Raw genomic sequence first — 23,967 nt, 5'->3', positions numbered from 1 at the left:
ATTTTCAAATTTTCTTTGGGAACCAGCTGTGCTGCATTTAGTTTTGTCATGCATTGTGTTGTATAATCCTAAAGGACCTGTCTGACTTCCTGTGTGTTACATAACCACTTGTATTTTGTATGATTGTATAGCAGCAATTAGATAATTGATTGAGCTGAAGCATTCATGAACATCATTCATAAAAGATATTGCCTTCAAGCTTAAACCACACTGTAAAAAATTGTTTTATTTGTATACATAAATACATAATCCTGCATAATCCAGGTAATAGTACCTCAAACATTATTGCACTTTAAACTTAATTATCATGATGCCTTGAAATTCTTTGGCAGGCGACTTCCAAGTCATTGTCATTAATTGCTCTAAATGTTTATGAAAGGTTTTTTAGAGGAAGTTGTCTGTCTGTTCTCTTGGAGATACCGGAGATTTAAATATCACTTAGGGACAGGATCTTCAAAAAAAGCTGTAAAAGAAAAGGTTATTATTAGTAAGAGTATCAGGATATGAGTATATTTGATAAAAACAGACTTTAAAACAGACATTAAAAAAGCATTTAATATAACAGAAATTTGAATGGAATAAATAAAACTATTGATGTATTTTATGAACTACACAATTTACATGCACATTTTAAAAGTCTCTGACTTGAGAAGGGTAGTGACATAAACATGACAGTCTTGTTTTCATTTTATTCCCGACAACAAGGCACATCTGAAGTCAATTCTGTTTCTTTAGTACGAAGCTCCTAGCTACTAAAGCCTAAAGGGAGCTAAACTTAGTATGACGTGTTAAACTGCTAGTATTGTCAACTCAGCACAATAGACAAAAAAAATTCCTTTAGCCCAGGATTAGTGATCATTAACAATCTTAGGCCCTAATTTATAGGTTCAGAATCAACTGTGAGTGCATCATTTTTAAGAGGTTTGGGAGCAAGTTTTTAATAAAAAAAATCAACTGTGTAGCAGATACATAAAGCGACGCTTAAAAGTTATGGTGCTAGTTCTAGATAACCTCCAAGATTTTACTAATTAATGTTTGATCTGCTTTCTATCATTTTAATCTTCTGAATAAAAGTGAAAAATGTCAAATTTTTAGAGCTACACTGTAAGGACTGGTGTTATACACAGGCCTGGATGATTCCAGAGAGTTCTAATGGAATGCCAAAAGACATATTATGCTACATTACGTTTTACAGCCAAGAGCGTGTTGCCATGGCAACAAGCCACTGATGTAACGGTGAATGGGTGACTCTCATCAAGCTGCACTGCCTTCGGTATCCCAGAATCCTCTTCTTTCCTTCCAAGGCGCCCACGAGCTCCTTTCCCCCAGGTATACACCTCACCTTCTAAAGGACATAATACACAATAATATTACATCACATACATGTAGTAATTATTAACCTAAAAACTAATGTTTGTAAATGCACTATTGAGTAGCAGGCTGGAGACAATGCTGTGTAAAGAATTATCTGCCTAAATAAGAGTATAACATTGAGCTGTTTAATGGACCTGAATATTTAAGCACTTTTAAAAACAAATCTCATGCTAAACCTGAAATTAGATAATTATACTGATGTAGTAAAATAAAATTTTAAATTCAATTAAATTGATATTTGTACAGTGCTTTTAACAATGGTTATTGTCACCTAGCAGCCTTACAGAATTAAAAAAATAAAATAAAACAGTTAATAAAAATAGACAACCAGGACATATGTAATATAAGTACTCTGCATAGATGCTTGTAATCCTATGTTGCCACAAAAGACAAACCAATATGTTTCAGATACGTAATTAAAGTCTGATACAAAAGCCACTGTTAAGAGATCATGAGATGATTTGATATTACTACCTGCACCAACAGCCAGAGTGAATGCATCTCCACATGCTACCATGGTGATGCCCTGCAGCCCTGGCACCCGGAAGGGCACTCTGCTGTTACGGCGAGAGCTGCAGCCAAGCTGCCCATGTTGGTTACTGCCAAATGTGAAACACTGACCATTCTCTGGAAGATATGGCACATTTCATTAGAAATCTGACTTAAACCTCTCAAGCTGGAACTGTGATAACTGTGCAAAAAAGATCAGAAGGATGTGAGTATTACCTGTGACTGAGGCTGAGTGGGCTGTTCCAATGTCGATGTATATAATTTTCTCACTATTCAGAGGGTATGATTGGACAGACTGGAATGTGTGGACCTCCTCCACCTGACAACAGGAAGAAGGTTCCTCTGTCTTGCTGATTGTATCCAGGCCTAGCTTGTTAAACCTGCAAACACACTCAAATTACTGGGTTTTGTGAAATACAGTGTAATTTTACCATTTGATCTACTCATATTGGTTAGAAGCGAACATTAATTAAACCTACAATTATGGCTTTGATGTATTTAATTGACAATACTGAATGTGATACTCATCCATACATTGAATTTTTTTTAACAATTTGTGCATTAATAGATTTTTTTTGTGGGATCTGACCAAACTATGCCTTCAGTGGGCATACATTTACTAGTATATAGTTGATAATTAATAATAATGTGTTAATATTATGGCTGATTGGTATACATATGCCTCAGGTGTGGCTAAACATGGCAGGGGAGGGCAAGGTAATAACCATGTAATCAGGCTTCTTGTATGCTTTTCAAAGTGATATAGCAAGCAAAACAGGAAGAAACAATCAGAACGAGTTGGTCATGCAAATACTTCAGGAAATGGACACTGCCTCAGGTCTTTAAGCTCTTGCATTTCAAAAGAAACAAGATGGTCAAGATGTCTATCCATTGTTAGTGTAATTAAACTTAACACAAAGGTAAATGATGATTCACAGTGGAATCTTAGTCTAATCTAAAGTTGTCAAGTGCTATCCTAAACAATATACACATTGACAAAAAAAGATGCTTTTGTCAATATTTGTAAATTAATGGCAAAATTTCCACTTCAGCAATACAGTATATATGTTAGGTAAATAAAAAATTAAAATAAATAAGGTTATGTTTAAATTAATCACATTAATTAGTGACACATAATTTCAATATGTAAACACAAAACGAGGCCAATTTTTGTTTGAGTGCACTATACTGTATATTTGAAAATGTGGTACCTAATATTTAGTGGGCAGTAAGGTCCCAAATTAATCAATCAGTTAACTAAATCATATTTTGTTCAGATTTCTGTAAAGTGATTTTGTGACAAAGTGCTTTATTAAAACCAGAGGACAATTATCACTAAACTGTGTCAAAATATACAATGCAGCCCCCATTGCTGGCTCAACAAGTTTCACTCTATACCAAATACAGTATCCTATGACTATTTGTGTCTAACTCTCATCTAGTGTTTAATTGTACACCACCTGCCAGTTAGTTGCCCAATTTATTGCTATTCACAATAAATTTCCCAATTAAATATGCATTAAAAATTTTACAATTAACCATTTAAAATGCAGTTCGATTGTTTGAGCTTTCTTTCACAGAAAATCGTGCCCTTATAGCATATGTCTAGTCAAAATTATTGTTTTTGAAAGACTGATCCAGCAATTTTAAAAACATATAAAATATCTTCCTAAGATAATACATGAATAAAGGTGTTTGCTGCTATGCAAGTGTTGTACCTGTTGCTGCCACATGCTAGGATCTGGTGTTGAGTGCTTATGATCATGGAGCAGTCGACCCCACACAACACTCGCTGGGCCTCGAAATCTACTGGGATATTCACCTGCTGTGGGGCATTGTGGGTTTCCTGGGTGCCCAGACCTAGCCGACCTAGCCGTATGAAGGGGGAAAGGGGAAGGGGTGAGTTACATAAATATAAAATTACCAGAAATAAAAGTGATTAGGCCTGTCACTGCTTTTATTAATTTACCATTGTCTCCTCTTCCCCAGGAGAAGACCTCCCTGTCATTGGTCACAGCCAGCACATGGGATGCACCACAGGAGACCTGAACCAGCTCATAGCCCAGGAGAGCCTCCACTATTTTGGGCTACACGAAAAACCAAGACAACAGGAGAAAAAGCCACATGAAGGTTTGATTAGGTCCATAAAAATAAATAAAGAAAAAAATTCTTATAAGGAGTTGACTGAGAAATAATAAACATGACTGAGAGTACTTGCTAAAAGTTTCACTAACAGAACTTAAAGATCGGGTTATATTTATAGCATTTATCTGATGCCCATATTCAAAGCAACTTAAAATCTTCATCAAAAGCACTGTTTAACTGATTACTAAATGTTACCAAACCACATTTGCAATGCCGATAACCTTATATACTTACTCACTTTTTCACTCATCGTCTATATCACTTTATCCTGAGCCTATCCCAGGAGACTTAGGGCACAAGGCAGGGTACACGCTGGATTGGGTGCCAATCTATCGCAGGGCACACTCATCTACACACTACGGGCAATTGGGGAACATCTTTGGGAATGTATTTGTGGGAGGTAACTGGAGTACCCAGAAGAAACCCACCAAAAACGGGGAGAACATGCAAACTCCACACACGAAGGCATGAATCGAACCATTAACCCTAGAGGTGCAAGACGACAGTGCTAACCACTACGCCACCGTGCTGCCACCTTATATACTAAAAATATGATAATATAGAATTTAAATACACCTTCTGGTGCTACTTGGACACGTCATCAGTGAAGAACTCGAGGTCATAGGGTGTTTCGGGTCTTTAATCTTCATACACCCTCACCCGGGCGACCCAGCCGGGGATGATCAGTCCCCGGCTTGTGTCCAAGTAGCCTGTTGCTCCACGGGTCCCCCCTGCGGATCCACAGCCACCGCTAGGCTCTCTCTGCAGCCTCTAAGATGTTTGTGTTTTTTTTTTTCAATTGCAGTCCTCTCACTCCAAGAAGTTTAAGGGTTTGCAGCAGTAAATGGACTGCAAAGCCTCGGCACCCGACCTCAACTGGCTCACAGCGAACTCTCCAGCCGCGGTTCCGGCACTCCGAGCTTAGATCTGCGTATTTAGCCCTCTTGCGTTCGTGTGCCTCTTCCCAGGGGACTGTCAGTTCCAGGATAACCACTTTTTTGGTAAGCTCTGATGTTAATACCATATCTGGGCGGAGAGAAGTGGCTCTGATGTTGCCTGGGAACTTAAGCTGTCTACCTAGGTCAACTTGAGGCTGCCAATCGCGAGCAGTGGCGAGGAGCCCCCCTGTAGGACTAGACTGGCGGTGTAGATATCTATTTATGAAAAATATCTATTTATGTGAATTAGAAAAAAAAACAGTCTATGTTTTGTATTGCTTCTTGCACAGTCTGATGACACTCCTACTCATATTTCAGTCTTTATTATTCTAAGATTAACGCCTGGACCTGCAAGCAGTGTGTTGGAAGAAACCCAACTCCTTTATTAAAAGCAGGTAAAGGATACAATCAATCAGTCAACAGTTACAAGATTTTGCCCTAGTATTTTTCTGAAATACTAACTAACCTTAGGAAATACTTAGGAAGTCTTAGGAAACAGTTACCTGTGTTATGTCGTTGTAATTTCCATGCCCAAGACAACCATTGCTTCCACTTCCAAATGTCATAATTATGCCTCTATCTGCAAGCAAAAGGAGATGACCAGAGAAGAGCAGCTCATGACAAAAAGGGAAATGGGATTAAAACAGTACGATCCTAAGCAAAGTATTAAATATTAATCTGCTATCTGTAAATCTACAATAAATAGTCAGGCAAATGCACAGGAACTTTGAGAGCACAGCATATTTAAGATGGAGCTGCTGGATTATTTTTTGCCTCTTTGTTCCAGTGTTTCATTTATTTTTAAAGGGTCAGCAAAAAAAGGTTTCATGCTATTGTGATGAAAACAGTACATCATCTAAGAGTAGTGCATTAAAGTAAATTTTAAAATAAATAAAAAGGAGTCAGCGGTACTGGAGAAAGATTGTTCGTATTTTGTATAATAAATAGCAAAGCATATGCACAAATTCCTTTAGTGCTCCGCGTCCCCAAAAATTCTTAAATCAGTTTAATGTAATACTACCGTTAGCATTTTTACACCAAACGTTGCTTGCTGATAGTTCAAACCTGAAATGTCCTACAGTCCACCTGAGCCTCTGATAATGAACTAGACTCCATATTAACTTAAAGAAATCACAGCCAGCACATGGGATGGACCACAAAAGACTTGAACCAGCTCAAGTTCTACCAACACACTTTACTTAAGAAGTTTTTTCTTCTTAATTATTTTAAAGGTTTTTGAATTTTAAATATGCAATTAAAATCAGTCATGCTGTGTAAGATGAACTGGTAACTGAGCAAAGGTACTGAGTGTTAGGAACTCAGGTTTAATACTTTGAAGGCATCTGCCACCCATAGATGTGTTTTACAGTGCTATGTGAATTTTTCAACTCTATTGAAAAATGCACGTACAGTAATAAGCACACAACACACACATGTATGCACAGCCAGGTGTTTAAAAAAGAGGTGGCGTAGAAAGGACAATGATTGATAGACTTTGTTCCATATATGTAATCTGTAACAATTCACTTATCTATTCTTTTAACACTGGACTGAAAGCTGAATTAACCTCCCAAGTGATGAGGCATCCTAATTTGGTTACATTGAACTTCCAGCTGCCTAACACTCAGTATGACTGCAGATTAATCCCTGCTATCTGTTATCACACAAATGAGGATAGGTTTTTTGTCAAATACTTTTCATCCTATTGCCATCTCAGGGAGTTTTTCCTTGCCACTATCGCCCTCGGCTTGCTCATTAGGGACTATCTAATCATTTTAATTCATACACATTTCATACAAAGTTCCATAATTTTTTTTGATCTTGTAAATCTGCTTCGCAATAATGACAATTGTTAAAAGCGCTATACAAATAAAATTTTATTAAGGTGAATTGGGTTGATGAGTACCTGTCATGCAGGTTGTAAAAAGGTCCCCACAAGAGACAGATTTAATGGTAACGCCAGACTGTCCCTCTAGGAAACGAGAGATAAACTGAGGCTGCATCTGCTCCACAGCACCAGGTAGAGAAGATTCGCCACAGCCCACAGTGGGAGCCTGTTACAGTGTCACATCAGAAGATTAAAACGTCAGACCACATCAGGTCAGAGAAGATATTCTACCAACACACTTTACTTACAAGTTATTTTTTCTTAATTGTTTTAAAGGTTTTTGTATTTAAAATATGCAATAATGATCAGTCATGCTGTGTTAGATGAACTGGTAACTCAGCAAAGGTACTGACTGTTAGGAACTCAGGTTTAATACTTTGAAAGGCATCTGCCACCCACAGATGTGTTTTACCCTCAGTGCTAAGTGTGTGCATTTTTCAACTCTATTGAAAAATGCACTTAATAAGCACACAACACACACATGTATGCACAGCCAGGTGTTTAAAAAAGAGGTGGTGTAGGAAGACAATGATTGATAGACTATGTTCCATATATGTAATTTGTAAGAATTCACTTATCTACTGTATTCTTTTAACACTGGACTGAAAGCTGAATTAACCTCCCAAGTGATGAGGCGTCCTGATTTGGTTACACCCATCCTTTGTGTGCGGCCCAGTGACACTTGCAGCACCTCAGTGTTGAGCATGGGCAAGCGAAGTGGCATGGAGATGCCACTGCCCCATGTGTACACTGATGACAGGGGCAGGGCGTGCATCATCTTGGTTGAAATCAAGCTTGACAACCCACCTAAAAAAAAATGTATACCTAAAATTACTACCTTATGTTCATGGTAACTTTAGGTAATATTATTATTTAAAAAATATTATGCCACACACCCTCCACTTACACACACTTACTGGTCTCACAGGGTTCGGCTGTTTTCACCATTTTGCACAGATAAAGAAATGAACCATTAGGATTATTAACAATAATTTGTTACCTTACAGCATAAGGTATGATTTGATATGATTTTTTTTTTTTTGCATATTCTATTTAGGCCGCCAGGGACAGAATGCAGGATCAGCCAGGATAGAGTGCCCCTGGTGCTGTAAAAACGATAGGTAGCAAGGTTCAGGGGCCTTGCTCAGGGTCTCAACAGTGAAAACTTGGAGGTGCTGGAGCTTAAACCCACAATCTACCGTCAATAACCCATCCAAAATGAACCCTACTTGACAATTTCTCAACTACTGTTTGTAGTTATTTTTAGTGCTATTGATTATTATTAGTGCTATTGGCCATAATAATTGTCATTATTCTTATTATTATTCAGTGTTACTACAACCAATAATAAAACAAACAAAATGTGCTTTACAGTGTTTAAAACTAAGAATGTAGTAAAAAAGAATGTGTAAATATGTTTATTGCCAATTAAAAGCTATGCTATTAATAAAGACAAAATTCCCATCTTTAAATTACCTGATAAAATTATGCTAAGTATTCAATGAATATTCTATCTAATATTACCGTATAACATAATCCCATGATTTCCTAAATAATGAAGAATTTTGAAACATGAAATCTAACCCCTTGTTCTGGTTCCAGTCACACGGCTTCCTGGTCTGCCACGAGTACCAGCCTGCATTGTGGGTAATGGCTTCTCAATTCTGTTGGAAACAGGGTATGCAGTCAATGTATTTATCATAAGTCACATTTAGGTATGTTAATAAGCTGTAATGTCTTCTAGCTTTTCAACCTGCGCATTCTGACATTGCCGATGTCAGTATAGAGGTTCAGCAGGGGCCGGATGCAGATGGGATTGGCCATGATCTCATTGAGCTGTGGTCGTTTGGATGGATCCAGGTTAAGCATGTTAAGAATGAGTTGTCTCAGTTCTGGGCTGTAGCGGTCCGAAATCGGGGCGAAAGTGCCACTCATGATTTTTAAGACTAAAGCTGGGAGGTTCTGAGAACAGAAAACAGATTTCACCATACAGGTTCAGGCAGAAAGTGTTTGATTTAAGAAAAAAAGTAAATATATTTCTTACGGCTGCCTCAAAGGCTCTTTTGAGGCTGGCGAGTTCATAGAGCACACAACCCAGAGCCCAAATATCACTCTTCTGGTTGTATGGTTTTCCTTCACACAGTTCAGGAGAGATATAACAAGGTGTCCCAACCACCTGCCATTACAAACAAAAAAAAATTTACAGCAAAAAAATGCTCATTGGCTACGAGTCAAACTGAGCTACATCACAAAGTACTTACAGTGTAAGCTTTGCTCTTGCTAACTAGGATTTTGGATATCCCAAAGTCACCTATTTTGACTATCATCTGGTGTTTGTCCAGTAGAATGTTCTGGGTTTTCAGGTCTCTATGAAGAATAAGTTTGTTGTGAACATGGTAAAGGGCCAGTAAGATCTGCACAAAGAAATGCAGTATGGTGTCTTCATCCAGTAGGGAGTTGCATCGCTTCTGGATGTAATCAGCAAGAGTTCCACCTAAAGGTAGATAAAGATAATGACAGATCCTAAAACTCTGTCCTACATTTAACAACAATAAGTAAAGACAATTGGTTAAGTCTGAGAATTTTATGCAACATTTTGTGCAAAAGAAATTTTGATAAATGTACTACATTTGTATTTTGGCTTTGTTTCCTAAGCTGCTGGTTATTCAAACTGATTAATGTGTCTAAAATTATTTCACTCATTTAATTTCTCAGAATAGAAATCTTCTCCAAATGTCAAAATTTCTCTAGCTTTGAGTTATCAAAAGTCTTATGTAATAAAAAAAAAAGCGTTGCCTGGTGCATATTCCATTGCGATCATGAGCGCCTTGTCCTCCAGGAAATTTTCATAATACTCTATAATGTTCGGGTGGTTGAGTAGCTTCAGTACTTGACATTCATTCTGCGCAGCAAGACGCTCGTCCCGGGTCATCTGCTCCACTGGGATTTCCTTAAGAATTACCAAAGCACCATCAGTTCGCCGACGACAAAGGTGCACTATACTGTCCAAAAAAAAAATTAAAAGACAAACTTATGGTTAATGTGACGACTATAGTCTGGAATCAAATCATTACAACCATGTCCCATACCGAATATGCAGTGGCCCTAATACATAGTTAAAACCACCCATTCTCTAGATACTTAATTTTATGATGAAATGTACTGTTAAAGTTTAAATGAAAATCTGTTATTACATATTTAAGCAGTTAATTTAGCTATAACACCCTTTATTGACTTTTCTTTACTTGCTTTAAGAAAGAAAAGTACAGAAATCTGCATTTGCATGTCTATGCCTCGTAAGGTCGCAAAGCATGCATATTATGTAATAAAACTTATGTAACAAATTATAGAACTATTATTATTATTATTAGGCCTACTCTCAGAAACTCTGATTTATTTATTTCTTACGCGTTCATGTTTCACTTGTGTGTTGTAAACAATCCGTTAACTAAGGAATACTGGCTCGCACGCAAGCAGCAGAGTAAAATATTCGGGTTTAAAAAACAAGCGAGTTTAAAGTCATTTATACGATCAATTGGACAAGACAGATTTATTTATTTATTTTAGGTTTTACGCAGTTTTCTTTGCATTACCCGAATGCTCCCCTCCCGACCACTTTAATTTTCTCGTACTTCTCCATCTTGGTTGAAGTTTACGTCTTGCAAAGTCTCTCGTCTCTAAGCAACGTTTCCTCTATCCCTACGGAAACCAAGAAGGGACACAAAGAGTGAACGTGGAAAAATTGCAAATACGGAACGCATTATATACAAAACCAGGATTTTTACCGCGTTTACCCTTAGTTTTAGTAAAACAGGTATAAAATCAATATGTGAACGTTACGTGCTCAAAAACCTGTTTTACTAAAATATTTTAAATTTTTACCATGATTTGTTTTTGTTCACCTTACATATTTTACTTAAATGAAAGTTCTGTTCTTAATTTTAACATGTTGGTACATTCATATTTGGACAAAGATACGGACAGGGTCGAGGGTTCAAGTCATGCCTCAGATGTGTGTGTGTGTGTGTGTGTGTGGAGTTTGTATGTTCTTGTGCTTGATGGATTTCCTCCAGGTACTCTGGTTTCTTCCCACACTCCAAAGACATGCAGATTGGGATATCTGGTGTTTAAAATTGGCTGTAATTTGTGTGTGTGCCCCACTGGTATAGGCTCCAGGTCTCCCAAAAACCTAGGTATACAAACAGTATAGAGAATGAGCGAGAGTAAATATTTCAAGATCACAAATATAAGCATTTATGAAAATCAAATGTTCAAATCAAAGGACCGCACACAATTCCATACAAGCAATAAGTTATTTTTCCAGTAAAGACTCAACAGCAACCCAATCTGAAGCCTATCCTGGGAGTACTAAGCATGATAGAAGAAAACATCCTGGATAATATGCCAGGCCATCACACAATACAGTAGATTCACACACTCATTAACATTTCATGCAATAGTGTGTACTAGCATCATAGTCTAGCATCATAGTCTATAAATTTAACACTGTATGTGACATCAAGCTTAATTGAAAGATTTTAAATCTGTGTTTTTATTGCAGTGAATAGAAGCAATTATTATTAAGTATGCTATATTTATTATGAACAAAAACACACATATAGTAAGGAATGAAACAGGTAAAGATTCATATGGAATGTTCATAAGTGCTTTTGGTGAGCTGTTTCAGTGATACTGCTCCCTTGAATGATTTAGTTCTGAGTTTCAGTGAGAACAACAGCTCTGCACATTCTAAGCACTTTTACACAAACAAAATGATATTTGGCAACAAATAACGGTTTTTAATGCGTCTTATATTTTGAGTTTTAATTCAGGTTATTACACAAATAATTATTATTTAAACATTCTCAGTTAATGTAATTATTTGAATAATATTATACTTCTAAATAGTATTATTAGCCTTATTATTAACATACTTTGGGTAGAGGTCTTCTTTACACAGAGTACATTTAGAAATCTTTTCTTATCACATAACAAACACGTGATAAGCAAATATGATGAAAATTTGGTCCGTAAACAAACTCTGGAGATTTCGTTTTAATAAGTTCTTAAATTGTTTGTGTCTACAAAAAAATAATTTTAAATCATATTATGGATTATCATGTTCATTTCCCACTCAATGCCTAACCCCGGATAAAATGAAAGGGGTTTCGTCAGGAAGGACATCCGGCATGAAACCTATACGGCATAAACACAGATTTGACAAACACAGATCTGTTGGTTTTGGCAAAATAATAGTAATTTTAAGCCCTTGTCAATTAGTGTTGCAGAACAGTGACTTAGTGGTTATCACTGTCACCTCAAAAATCCTGACCTCATGTCTGTGTAGGTGGAGTGTATGTTTTCCACAGTCCTAGTGGGTTTCCTCCAGGTGTTCCAGTTTTGTCCCACAGGCTAAAGACATATGATGCAGGCTGATTTTAAAATTGGCTGTAGTGTATGGGTCATTGCAGCCAGCCATCGTTCAGTGATGACAGTTTAAATAAATTAATGAATTATGAGCAAAATCTTAAAAACATGACAGAAATATTAGAACAGCTATAGGGCATATTATGTTATTATTCTATTCATTTTAATCAGATAATACGAATGGTTATAGTTATAGTTATGTAGTTACCAATGATACACAGTTTTTTACAGTACATTTTTATAATTTATATTATTGTATGTTCAAACCACTCCATTCGTATAGCTTTCTCTTGCCAGCATTTTTTTGGTTTCTATTGTCTGGTTATAATTTAACCAGAAAAATATTCTGATATTTAAGGCATCAGCATAAGTGTCAAACTTCCAAAAGAGAAGAAGAAAAATGGTTAAATAATAAAATTAAGAAAATCTGTATTTCTATTACATTACAACATCCACTAATACAATGTAATGTAATCTTAAAACTGACAAAATAATTATTACTTTTATTTGTACTGTATTAGCTATTTTTGCTTTTCACATTTTTCAGGATTTTCAGTTGAGCAAAAATAGCTCAGTCCTTCAGTGCTTTCATTCCTAACTAAGCAGTGATTGTCCATGGCTAAATTGACCTTTTGCTTTGGCTATTCCAAATGTACTTTGCATTGAGAAAATGAATGACACACACTTTGTGTACATACTGGTTACCAACCTTTAATAACCTGGTTACTTAACAGAACAATACATCATCACGTGGGTTTGTTCTGCCCTCTTGTGCCCATTTTCATTTCAATTCATAATAAACATTTGGGAGAAAATATTTTTTTATTGTGCTTCATGAAATGTGTAGTTATTAATATTTTGGTATGTTCTACCATACCATACAAAGGTACATTTAAAATTAGTGACGTTCATGTAATTGATTGTTCATGGGTTTGTTTTACTTATTTTAGGTAGGTATGAAAAATTCACAGTATGATCAAGGGTACAAGAATATGGTACAACATATTATATTATATTATATTATATTATATTATATTATATTATATTATATTATATTATATTATATTATATTATATTATATTATATTAATAACTACACATTTTACGAAGCACAATAATAAAAAATAAAAATAAAAACTAAATTTTCTCCCAAACTGGTCATCTGCCAAAGTCCACCCACCAGACAGCTCTTCCCTGGCAGCTAACAGGTCCCACGGGAAAGGGGAAGGGTAACACACTTCCTTTGAGACATGTTAAGACATGTTCTTTAAACTGCTGCTCGTGCTGCATCACATGGAGCCTGGCATCAGCGCTCACAAGTGGGTACACCCTAAATGGGGTGGCAGTCCATTGCAGGGCACACACATAGAAACACTCACATGCTCATACACATACTATGAGCAATTTGGGAATAGTAATTAGCATGTCTTTGGACCGTGGGAGGAAACTGGAGTACCTGGAGGATACCCGACAAGCACAGCGAGAACATGAAAACTCTGTGCACACAGATCTGATGCAGGAATCAAACCCAGGCCCTGGACATGCAAGGCGACTAAGTCATCGTGCTGCTGCAGCTTTACCAAAATGTAAAAATAATAGAAGCAGCATCAACAACAACTTAATTTTATGTATTTTTATTTATAAATAATAATAATTATTTGTAATACTGTTATTAGTATTTTTTCCTATCCTTATTGTTATTATTATGAATGATTCTACTGAATTATCTTATAAACACAATAATAATAATAATAATAATAATAATAATACTACTAATAATAATAATATGCTTATTATTATTATTATTATTATTATTATTATTATTATTATTATTATTATTATTATTATATAATTAAAAAAAACTTTTTATGGCTGGTTGTTCTTACTGAGTTTATATGTCATCATGCATGACACATGACTATTCTCACCACCCCTCCCCCCACTGAAAGGGAATGGAGACTGAGAGGAAAATTGTGTTTTTTTTCCCCTCACACACATCCCACACTCATAAACTGTAGAGAGACTTGCTATTTGTATCTCTCTTTCTCTCTCTTTCTCTCTCTCTTCGTGAGAGATAACTGGGTTTTAGATTTAAATGACCAAATGCACACAATGCTTGTTTAAGCACATTTCTACAGCACCTCATTGGAATTCACCACTGACAACAGCGAAAAAAAGAAGGGTGAGCCGCGTGGCTTGTGACAATGCCTGCAATTTGTCAAACAAACACATAAACAACACATTGTTAGGTTGGAACAATCAGCCATTTTGTCTTGCAGTTTCAGCGCTTTAAAATATGTGATGGCTTCTGGCTCAGACATCCCTGTTATGATTTCATGAAGTAATCCATCGTAGCTCCTCCTTGGTTCCTGGCCATTTTTGTGCTCACACCCCTCCCCTTTCTCCTCTCTTGTCTTCTTCTTTCTCGTCTCCACTCCCCCTCTTTTTCCATCATTCCTCTCACACCACTCAGGAGCTGCTGCGGCAGCAGAAGTCTATTCAACACAAGGGAGGGAAATAATGCACAGAATTAAGGCTCCCTTACTGCCTCAGGGAGTGGAGAAATGCAAGAGAATGTGTGACGGCTAACAGGAATAAAAAGAGGGGCTAGAAAGACCAGACAGTAAAGGAAAAGCTTTAGGAAGCCCAGAGCACACCACAGGGGATATTACAAAGGAAGGCAGGAGAAGATGGATGCAATACTGTTGATGGTGCACCAGAACCCTATTTTCTCTGTGTTGTTGTTCTCTCTCATGTTCAGGGTGGTTCATCACCTGCTAAGGAAACTGCCCCTACCCAAAGTAGTAGAGCATGATGAGCTGCGCTCCTGGAAGTGGAGAAACCTCAGTGTGTCTCTGGTTCATTCACTGCTAACTGGCCCATGGGCCATAACCTGGTAAGTGACAATCATTCTGTTGTGTAAAATTCATTTTGATGATGATGTCAAAAAGCTACTGGCTATGTGAAGAGCTTTTATACTGATTCCAGTGTCGTTCCAGGGATGATACAGAGAGGCATTTGGAACTGTTTTAGTGCTGGTTTCCTTTTAAAATAATGTTTAAGATAGCTTATTATAGCATGTCCTTTATTTTTATGCTTGGTAGGTTATTAAGATTGTGTGCCCTAGAAAAAGTTTTGGGCAGTTACAGTATGGAGTTTAGTCTCCTTAAATATTTGGAACCTTTTCAGATAGAGAAACACTCTGGTCAAGGGTCTAGACATCAAATCTTTAAAAGTCCACAATTTTCTAAATATTTATCTCAACATTTTATAAATTACCATGTTTATCCAATATACAGTGGTGTGAAAAACTATTTGCCCCCTTCCTGATTTCTTATTCTTTTGCATGTTTGTCACACAAAATGTTTCTGATCATCAAACACATTTAACTATTAGTCAAAGATAACACAAGTAAACACAAAATGCAGTTTTTAAATGATGGTTTTTATTATTTAGGGAGAAAAAAAATCCAAATCTACATGGCCCTGTGTGAAAAAGTGATTGCCCCCCTTGTTAAAAAATAACTTAACTGTGGTTTATCACACCTGAGTTCAATTTCTGTAGTCACCCCCAGGCCTGATTACTGCCACACCTGTTTCAATCAAGAAATCACTTAAATAGGAGCTACCTGACACAGAGAAGTAGACCAAAAGCACCTCAAAAGCTAGACATCATGCCAAGATCCAAAGAAATTCATGAACAAATGAGAACAAAAGTAATTGAGATCTATCAGTCTGGTAAAGGTTATAAAGCCATTTCTAAAGCTTTGGGACTCCAGCGAACCACAGTGAGAGCCATTATCCACAAATGGCAAAAACATGGAACAGTGGTGAACCTTCCCAGGAGTGGCTGGCTGACCAAAATTACCCCAGGAGCGCAGAGACAACTCATCCGAGAGGCCACAAAAGACCCCAGAACAACATCTAAAGAACTGTAGGCCTCACTTGCCTTAATTAAGGTCAGTGTTCATGACTCCACCATAAGAAAGAGACTGGGCAAAAATGGCCTGCATGGCAGATTACCAAGGCGCAAACCACTTTTAAGCAAAAAGAACATTAAGGCTTGTCTCAATTTTGCTAAAAAACATCTCAATGATTGCCAAGACTTTTGGGCAAATACCTTGTGGACCGATAAGACAAAAGTTGAACTTTTTGGAAGGTGCGTGTCCCGTTACATCTGGCGTAAAAGTAACACAGCATTTCAGAAAAAAAACATCATACCAACAGTAAAATATGGTGGTGGTAGTGTAATGGTCTGGGGTTGTTTTGCTGCTTCAGGACCTGGAAGGCTTGCTGTGACAGATGGAACCATGAATTCTACTGTCTACCAAAAAATCCTGAACGAGAATGTCCGGCCATCTGTTCGTCAACTCAAACTGAAGCGATCTTGGGTGCTGCAGCAGGACAATGACCCAAAATACACCAGCAAATTCACCTCTGAATGGCTGAAGAAAAACAAAATGAAGACTTTGGAGTGGCCTAGTCAAAGTCCTGACCTGAATCCTATTGAGATGTTGTGGCATGGCCTTAAAAAGGCGGTTCATGCTAGAAAACCCTCAAATAAAGCTGAATTACAACAATTCTGCAAAGATGAGTGGGCCAAAAATTCCTCCAGAGCACTGTAAAAGACTCGTTGCAAGTTATTGCAAACGCTTGATGGCAGTTATTGCTGCTAAGGGTGGCCCAACCAGTTATTAGGTTCAGGGGGCAATTACTTTTTCACACAGGGCCATGTAGGTTTGGATTTTTTTTCTCCCTAAATAATAAAAACCATCATTTAAAAACTGCATTTTGTGTTTACTTGTGTTATCTTTGACTAATAGTTAAATGTGTTTGATTATCAGAAACATTTTGTGTGACAAACATGCAAAAGAATAAGAAATCAGGAAGGGGCAAATAGTTTTTCACACCACTGTATACTCAGCAAAAAAAGAAACGTCCCTTTTTCAGGACTGTGTATTTCAACAATAATGTTGTAAAAATCCAAATAACTTTACAGATCTTCATTGTAAAGGGTTTAAACAATGGTTTCCATGCATGTTCAATTAACCATAATCAATTAATTAACATGCACCTGTGGAATGGTCGTTAAGACCTTAACAGCTTACAGAAAGTAGGCATTTAAGGTCACAGTTCTAAAAACGCAGGACACTAAAGAGACTTGTCTACCGACTGTGAAAAACACCCAAAGAAAGATGCCCAGGGTCCCTGCTCATCTGCGTGAACGTGCATTAGGCATGCTGCAGGGAGGCATGAGGACTGCTGATGTGGCTAGGGCAATAAATCTGCACTGTGAGACGCCTAGGACAGCGCTACAGGGAGACAGGAAGGACAGCTGATCATCCTTGCAGTGGAAGACCACGTGTAACAACACCTGCACAGGATTGGTACATCCGAATATCACACCTGCGTGACAGGTACAGGATGGCCACAACAACTGTCCGAGTCACACCAGGAACACACAATCCCTCCATCAGTGCTCAGACTGTCCGCAATAGGCAGTCCATAAGTAGGAGAAGATGCACTGCAGTACTTCAAGCAGCTGGTGGCCACACCAGATACTGACTGGTACTTTTGATTTTAAACCTCCCTTCATTCAGGGACACATTGTGAAACATTTTTAGTTTATGTCTTATGGTGTTGACTCTTTTAGTGTTCATACAAATATTTACACATTAAGTTTACTGAAAGTAAAAACAGTTGAAAGTCAGAGGACGTTTCTTTCTTTTTTTGCTGAGCATATGTTATAGCATGCATGCTTTCCGGAATCACCTTTAATTCACCTTTAGTAACCACGTCATCCTGTTTACCATGTAGTCCAAGGAATTGGGTACAAGGATGGAATTCACCCTAGGTTGGACTTCAGTGTCAGACTGAAGTCACAGCCAGCTTGGGTTGTGTTGAATACTTTGTACTAACAGGTGTTCAAAGAGACTATGATCAGAACCAGAATGAGCAACCATGAAATAAGGGCTTGTTTGTGTCTGGTTGAGTCTAGGTGTGTAATCAGCAACACGGTGAACCTGAACATGAGAACTGGGAGTTGTAGTCCATGCACAGTAAGCTGCCCAGTATTGGTATCACACTATTAGGGTTTGTTTGAGTTAAACTATACGAACTACTTAGGGCATTAATTGAACACTCTATGATAATTCAACACTGGAGAATTTACTGTGTGGTAGCCATGTTTTTATTCAGAGGTGCAGTCTGGGAAATGGAGTAAGATTGTACATTTGGTGTTGACATAACAGTCAGTGGATCACAGTGTACAAATTCATGTGTTCATTTATACCTTATGGTCATTTATACCTTATGGAGTCAGAGAAATTAGAAGAAATCTGAGAACCTGGAAGTAACCCACAAGGAACTGAGGAGGACATGCAAAACTCCACACAATCTGTAACATGAGTTTAGGATCTAATTTTCACAATCTATTAACCTAGTAATGATGGGGCATGTAGTTGTAATAAAATAATCAGCTCTTGTGTGCAGTGATGCATTGATTATAATTATAAATTTCCAATAACAGCACATGCTGAGGTGTATTATTCCACTTACACAATGCCAATGTTAACTGAAACTTAAAGCAAAGTGCCTTCCAAAAAGCCTTCCATCCCGACGACTTTCCTGTACTGAAAAATTGAAAGGACTGTTACAAAGAGCTGACACTGGAGAATCCTTTTCTGAGTGTTAAATTAATGTCTTCTCACAGAACACTTTACAGTACTGTATAAACCATTACACAGATTTTAAAAACCTGTTTGTGTGGCATGTCTGTTATACAAGTCCCTTTGTAAGTTGCTACTATAGAAACTACTTGTTAGAAAGAGTGCATTTGTGTAAAACTCATTTGTGTAGTGCAGTGACATAAAGAAATATGAACTGAAGAGATCATTTGAAGTGTCTACATAAAAGGAATTTATCTGTGATTACTTTATCACTCTGCAGTGTGACCCTATGGCCTGAGATGCTGAGTAACATGCATTCTTTCTCCACACCAGTCTGCTTCCTGCTTGTGAGTGTTTCAGCAGGTTAGTAGAAGACACAATAATGTGCTCCTGGTTTGTGAACTGTTTACACACCATTAACAATGCCTTTTTCATATTATTAGATATGTGAGAATCAGCTTGTGCAATGATATTGGGACATTTGTTGGGACAAGCTTCAAAAACAATACTAGTTTTATCTAGATTAGAGACGAAAATAGTCAAGTACTGCATGGAATACATGACACATTTTAATTTATTACAGCAATATTTTAACTTTAAAGGATTTATTTCTGTGCTGAAGAAAAATATGCATAATTACGAACAATAAACAATACTATGTATAGTAATTTATCCGGAATGGTCAGTGTTATTTATAAAATAAATTTTAAATTAATCCTAGCCCTTTGCTGCTACAGGTTACTTTTTGCAAGATGCTGGAGACATCATATTTTCAGGACATGCCTTAGGATCATGGGAGTTCCTGCTCCATCACTTCTTGGTGAGTTGCATTTAAGTTAGATAGAACAATAGCGTCCAACAATGAAAATCGACAGAGTGAGAATGCCAAGGTTTTGTCTGTACCTCCTTTGTAGAAAAGGTCACAAAAGTTCACGTTGTGGGTGCAGTATAATAAATATGTCTGTGTGTTGTTTTTTTTTAACATCCGTAGACAACAAGATCATTATGCAAACTGCAGTAAGTTCAGCAGTAGTAAGTTTCTAATACAGTATAGTGAAACCTTGGATTGCGAGTAATGCCGTTTGCGAGTGTTCTGCAAGACGAGCAAATTTTTTAAATAAAATTTGACTTGGAAAACAAATAAGACTTGGTTTACAAGTACCAAGTATCATGTATCTTGTCACGTGATCACAACTGAGCCAACGTTTTTTTCTTTCTTGCACTGCGGAATTGTGGGTAATCATCTCCCCTGCTGGGTATTAGTGTCTCTTACTGGTATGATCAACATCCATGTACGCATGTACTGTTTACTATAACACTGTGACCATGTGTGTGCGTGTAGAACATCTTCCATTTTGTGTCTGTATGTGTGTGTGTACAGCGCACGTCATGAAAAAAACAAAAGCAAGTCTCATTAGAGAGGTTAAAAATCCATTTTCTCTCTCTGCTCAAGACTCAGCCTGCTCTATGTGTCTGTGTGCACACACATACACACTTTCTCTCTGCTCTTCACAGAAACACTGCTCTGTCCTGATTCTTTTCAAAGGTAAAGTGCAGGTTAATTTGTTTTATTTTTACTTTACAGTAGTGATTCTGTTAGTGTTTCACTCAAACGAGTGTCATTAGAGAGATTTCTTGTTTATTTTTCCGATAAAACAGTGTTTCCTTTGTGTGCGCGTATGTGTGTAAAACAAACGGAAACACTTATCTGTCGGGATTTATTTTCCTTTTTTTTTAAAGATACTGTAAAGTGCAGGTTAATTTTTTTTTTATTATTTATATTTTGTGTTAATTATTTTTATGTATTTATTTTTTTGGGCTGTGAAATGAATAATTTAAGGTTCCATTATTTCTTATGGGAAATTTTGATGAGCATTTTGGAATACAAGCCTGCTACCTGAACAAATTATGCTCATAATCCAAGGTTCCACTGTATGTTATGGATGTTATGTCTCATAGTATGCGACTGTCTAAGAAGAGAAGTACAATTGACTATAGACTTCTCTTAACCTAAATACTTCATCGTGTGAGTAAAATATGGTTGTCTTTGGGGTTGGTATGTGAAAATCTGGGTTACTTGTGTCAGGTGTGTTATTACAGACAAATCTATATAAAAGTGGTAAAATTTAATAAACAAAGAAAGATTTTTTTTTTTTAAGAAATGATGGAAAGCTTTTTATGCCATTTAAAACCTTGGATAGGTCTGTAGATCCAAAATACTGTACCTGAATACTATGCTTAAAAATATGTAATTAATTACTACCAAGCTTTAAGATAACATTTTGATGATCAGACAAGGGCACACTAATGGAAGTAGACCTCTTTATTAATTAATGAGAACTTGAATGTATAGTAGCCTTTATAAACACTTCTGAGCTAGCAGAACCCAACAAGACAATCTAAATTTAGAGATTGGCCAGAATGGTCGAATGGAGGATTTGATAAAATTACTGCCCTTGGTTTTAAAACTGTCCAGTGCATTATTAAAACCTGGAAAAATTTATGGAATTGTAAAAAAAACAAAAAAACAAAAAAACATTATTTTCTGGTGCACAATGTGACCAGTATTAGGAGTAAACAGCTGTGTGACCATAAGAAAATCATTTGTTAGTAAAAATAATAATAAAAAAGGTCTCAGTTTGATAGGAAAGATGAAATTGGACTTTGGAGCATTGTAAAAAGATCATTGGTCTGATGAGTTGTGTTGTCTGATGCATAGTGGCCACTGTATAATCCTCTGGAGGCAGTGTTATGCTCTGGGGTAGCTTCAGTTGGTCAGGTCTAGACTCTACAGTCTAGACATTATGTGGGAATAATATTAAGTCAGCTGTTGACCTGAATGTACTGAATGACCAGCGTATCCCAGTGGTTGTGGGAGCATGAGGAATAATTTTAACACCACATTTAATAGTCACCACATTGTACACCATGTGTTCCTTTCTATATCTTACAGGTGTTGTGGTGCTTCCTGTACAATCTCTATACCCAGCGCTATGTGGCTGGAGCAGTGTTTGCTCTCCTGGTGGAGGTCAACAGCATGACCCTCCATGCACGGCTGCTACTGAAGCTGGCGGGTGCTCGGGGGACACGTCTCTACCATGCCAACAAATTCCTCAACCTCTTCACGTATGTCACCTTCCGTTTAGGTGCCCAGTTTTACATAACCTTTTACATCATCATTAATTTCACCTTGCTGCTTCATGGCAGCTACTTCCTGCTCACTGTGCTCATCATGGACACCATGATCCTCATCTACTTCTACCGATTGCTCAGAGCTGACTTTTGGCCAAGAGGAAAGGGCCATGTCATGCAGAACGGCACTCACTGTAGCAGCTCCTCCCAGCTCTTTGATGACTGATCAGTCCTTTATCAGGATGAATACAACCAACTGTCTGCTTCACTCCGCTCAGTTTAAGACTGTGTTTGCACCCAGTCATTTCACTGTGTTGTGTTCACTGTGTTGTGTCCTGATCAAAATGAGATGAATTTACAGTTGTAGTAAGGCATCTCAACATGCCTTAGCCAGCCTGAAATCTGATTTCAGTATTATACATTAATATACTATGACTTAATCAGCTCACTAAATTGTACTTTCTAAAGAATTTCTCGTTTTCAGGGTTTTTTCATGCAAAAGAAGATTCAAATATGTGCATTTTGTTTTTAATATCTTTCAAATTGGCCTGGGAAGATGAGTATATTTACACTCCAATAACTTGTAGCTAAAATGCGTCTCATACACATCCTTTTAAAGTGTTTGGGTAATTAGAATAAAATCCATTTTATTTGCATCCTGGGTCCAATTACACATGTATTTTTATGTGGATAATACCTATCATAAATTCAAGATGCATACAGTAGAAGTATAAAAAGATTAGTATATGCTTTTGTGCTGCCCAGTTCACTGGGATGTGTTTACCCTGAAAATCTATGACTGCCTCTTTCTGCCTTCTCTCAAGAGTTCCTCAAGAATCTCACTGCCTCTTGTTTTTGTGAAATTGTGATTCATGTCTTTTAAGATGTGAGTAAACTGTATGGCCTTTCCTGTCAGGCTTTGTAGACAGACTTCATGGTTGTCAACAAAACAAGCAATAATGTAGCATTGAATGGCAGACAATTAGAAAAAAAAATCTTGCTACACCATACATAATGTGCACCGTTTTGAGATAAAAGTTTGTAATTCATATTTACAGTCATAACTATCATAAGAATATGTGTATCTGCTAACCTCCAAGCTAGAAACCTAAATTGTCCATGTGTTATTTGATTACTTTGACTGTGCTTTAAAATTATATGAAACAGCTCCTTGTCCTAACTTTCAGATAACTTATTAACTATGCTCCTTAAACACAATTAAATAACAAAGCAAATTTCATAATAGTATTGCATGAGAGAACCTGTGGCTTTATGGACATAACTGAACAGCTAGATAAATAAGGCCTGTCTAAACAAGGTTTTTCAGGTATAAAAAGCACATACTGCAGACTGTATAGTCAGGAGGGCTACAAAATATTACCCACCGGAAGGAATTATTTACTGGTGTATTATGTTACTTCACAGTATTTTTTTTGCATGTACAAATACACAAAATTATGATCCTAAAACAATATACCATGAATCAATCCCTGTACATATACCGGTTTCATTTCTGTCTTAATTTATTTCAGCTTGTAGAACAATTTCTTTCATGCTACGTGGTTCTGTGAGTTCATCAAGTCACCATGTGAAGATTTGCATTGAGAAGTTATTCTTGTTTTCATACTGTAGGTCAGAACTGTCACTTAAACTTATAGAGTTAGAGTCAAATGTGCCTTATGATGAGTGAACACTCTGAACAGGCCTTTAGACTACTGAACATTAACCTGACATTATATATTGTGTTTGTATTAAATTATCAAAAATAAACTTGTGCAAAAATAATTTTCAAACACGTTTCTTTGCATACATACACACTTGGCACTTATAGATGAAGAACTGTTACTAAGACAGAACACAATGTCATTATAGAATAAGTTAATGTAA

The 23,967-nt window shown here is 37.0% G+C and overlaps 2 protein-coding genes across 3 annotated transcripts; one reads left to right on the top strand and one right to left on the bottom strand.

The window, feature by feature from the left end:
- Positions 1–213: 213 nt before the first annotated feature.
- Positions 214–10,532, bottom strand: nek8 (NIMA-related kinase 8). Of its 2 annotated transcripts, none has more exons than XM_053506803.1 (15): positions 10,449–10,532; positions 9,652–9,857; positions 9,117–9,349; positions 8,900–9,031; positions 8,609–8,817; positions 8,440–8,519; positions 7,475–7,662; positions 6,874–7,021; positions 5,471–5,547; positions 3,854–3,971; positions 3,603–3,753; positions 2,101–2,264; positions 1,849–2,001; positions 1,187–1,345; positions 214–463 (listed from the first exon to the last, which is right to left on the bottom strand). In XM_053506803.1, exons 1-15 carry the CDS (start codon positions 10,493–10,495, stop codon positions 435–437), a joined length of 2,094 nt encoding a protein of 697 aa, XP_053362778.1. In that variant the 5' UTR covers positions 10,496–10,532; the 3' UTR covers positions 214–434. The 2 variants fall into 2 exon arrangements, with proteins under 2 accessions (XP_053362778.1, XP_053362779.1); XM_053506804.1 differs by having other exon boundaries at positions 9,652–9,852; positions 10,449–10,522.
- A 4,211-nt stretch (positions 10,533–14,743) lies between these two features.
- LOC128533317 (TLC domain-containing protein 1-like) lies at positions 14,744–23,851 on the top strand. The gene is made up of 4 exons (XM_053507555.1): positions 14,744–15,177; positions 19,229–19,311; positions 19,686–19,768; positions 21,902–23,851. The coding sequence occupies exons 1-4, from the start codon at positions 14,972–14,974 to the stop codon at positions 22,304–22,306; spliced, it is 777 nt and encodes a 258-aa protein (XP_053363530.1). The 5' UTR covers positions 14,744–14,971; the 3' UTR covers positions 22,307–23,851.
- The last annotated feature ends 116 nt before the right edge of the window (positions 23,852–23,967 follow it).

Source organism: Clarias gariepinus, chromosome 11 (assembly GCF_024256425.1).
Source record: "Clarias gariepinus isolate MV-2021 ecotype Netherlands chromosome 11, CGAR_prim_01v2, whole genome shotgun sequence".
NCBI lineage: Eukaryota > Metazoa > Chordata > Actinopteri > Siluriformes > Clariidae > Clarias > Clarias gariepinus.
This window is presented reverse-complemented; position numbering and strand designations above follow the sequence as displayed.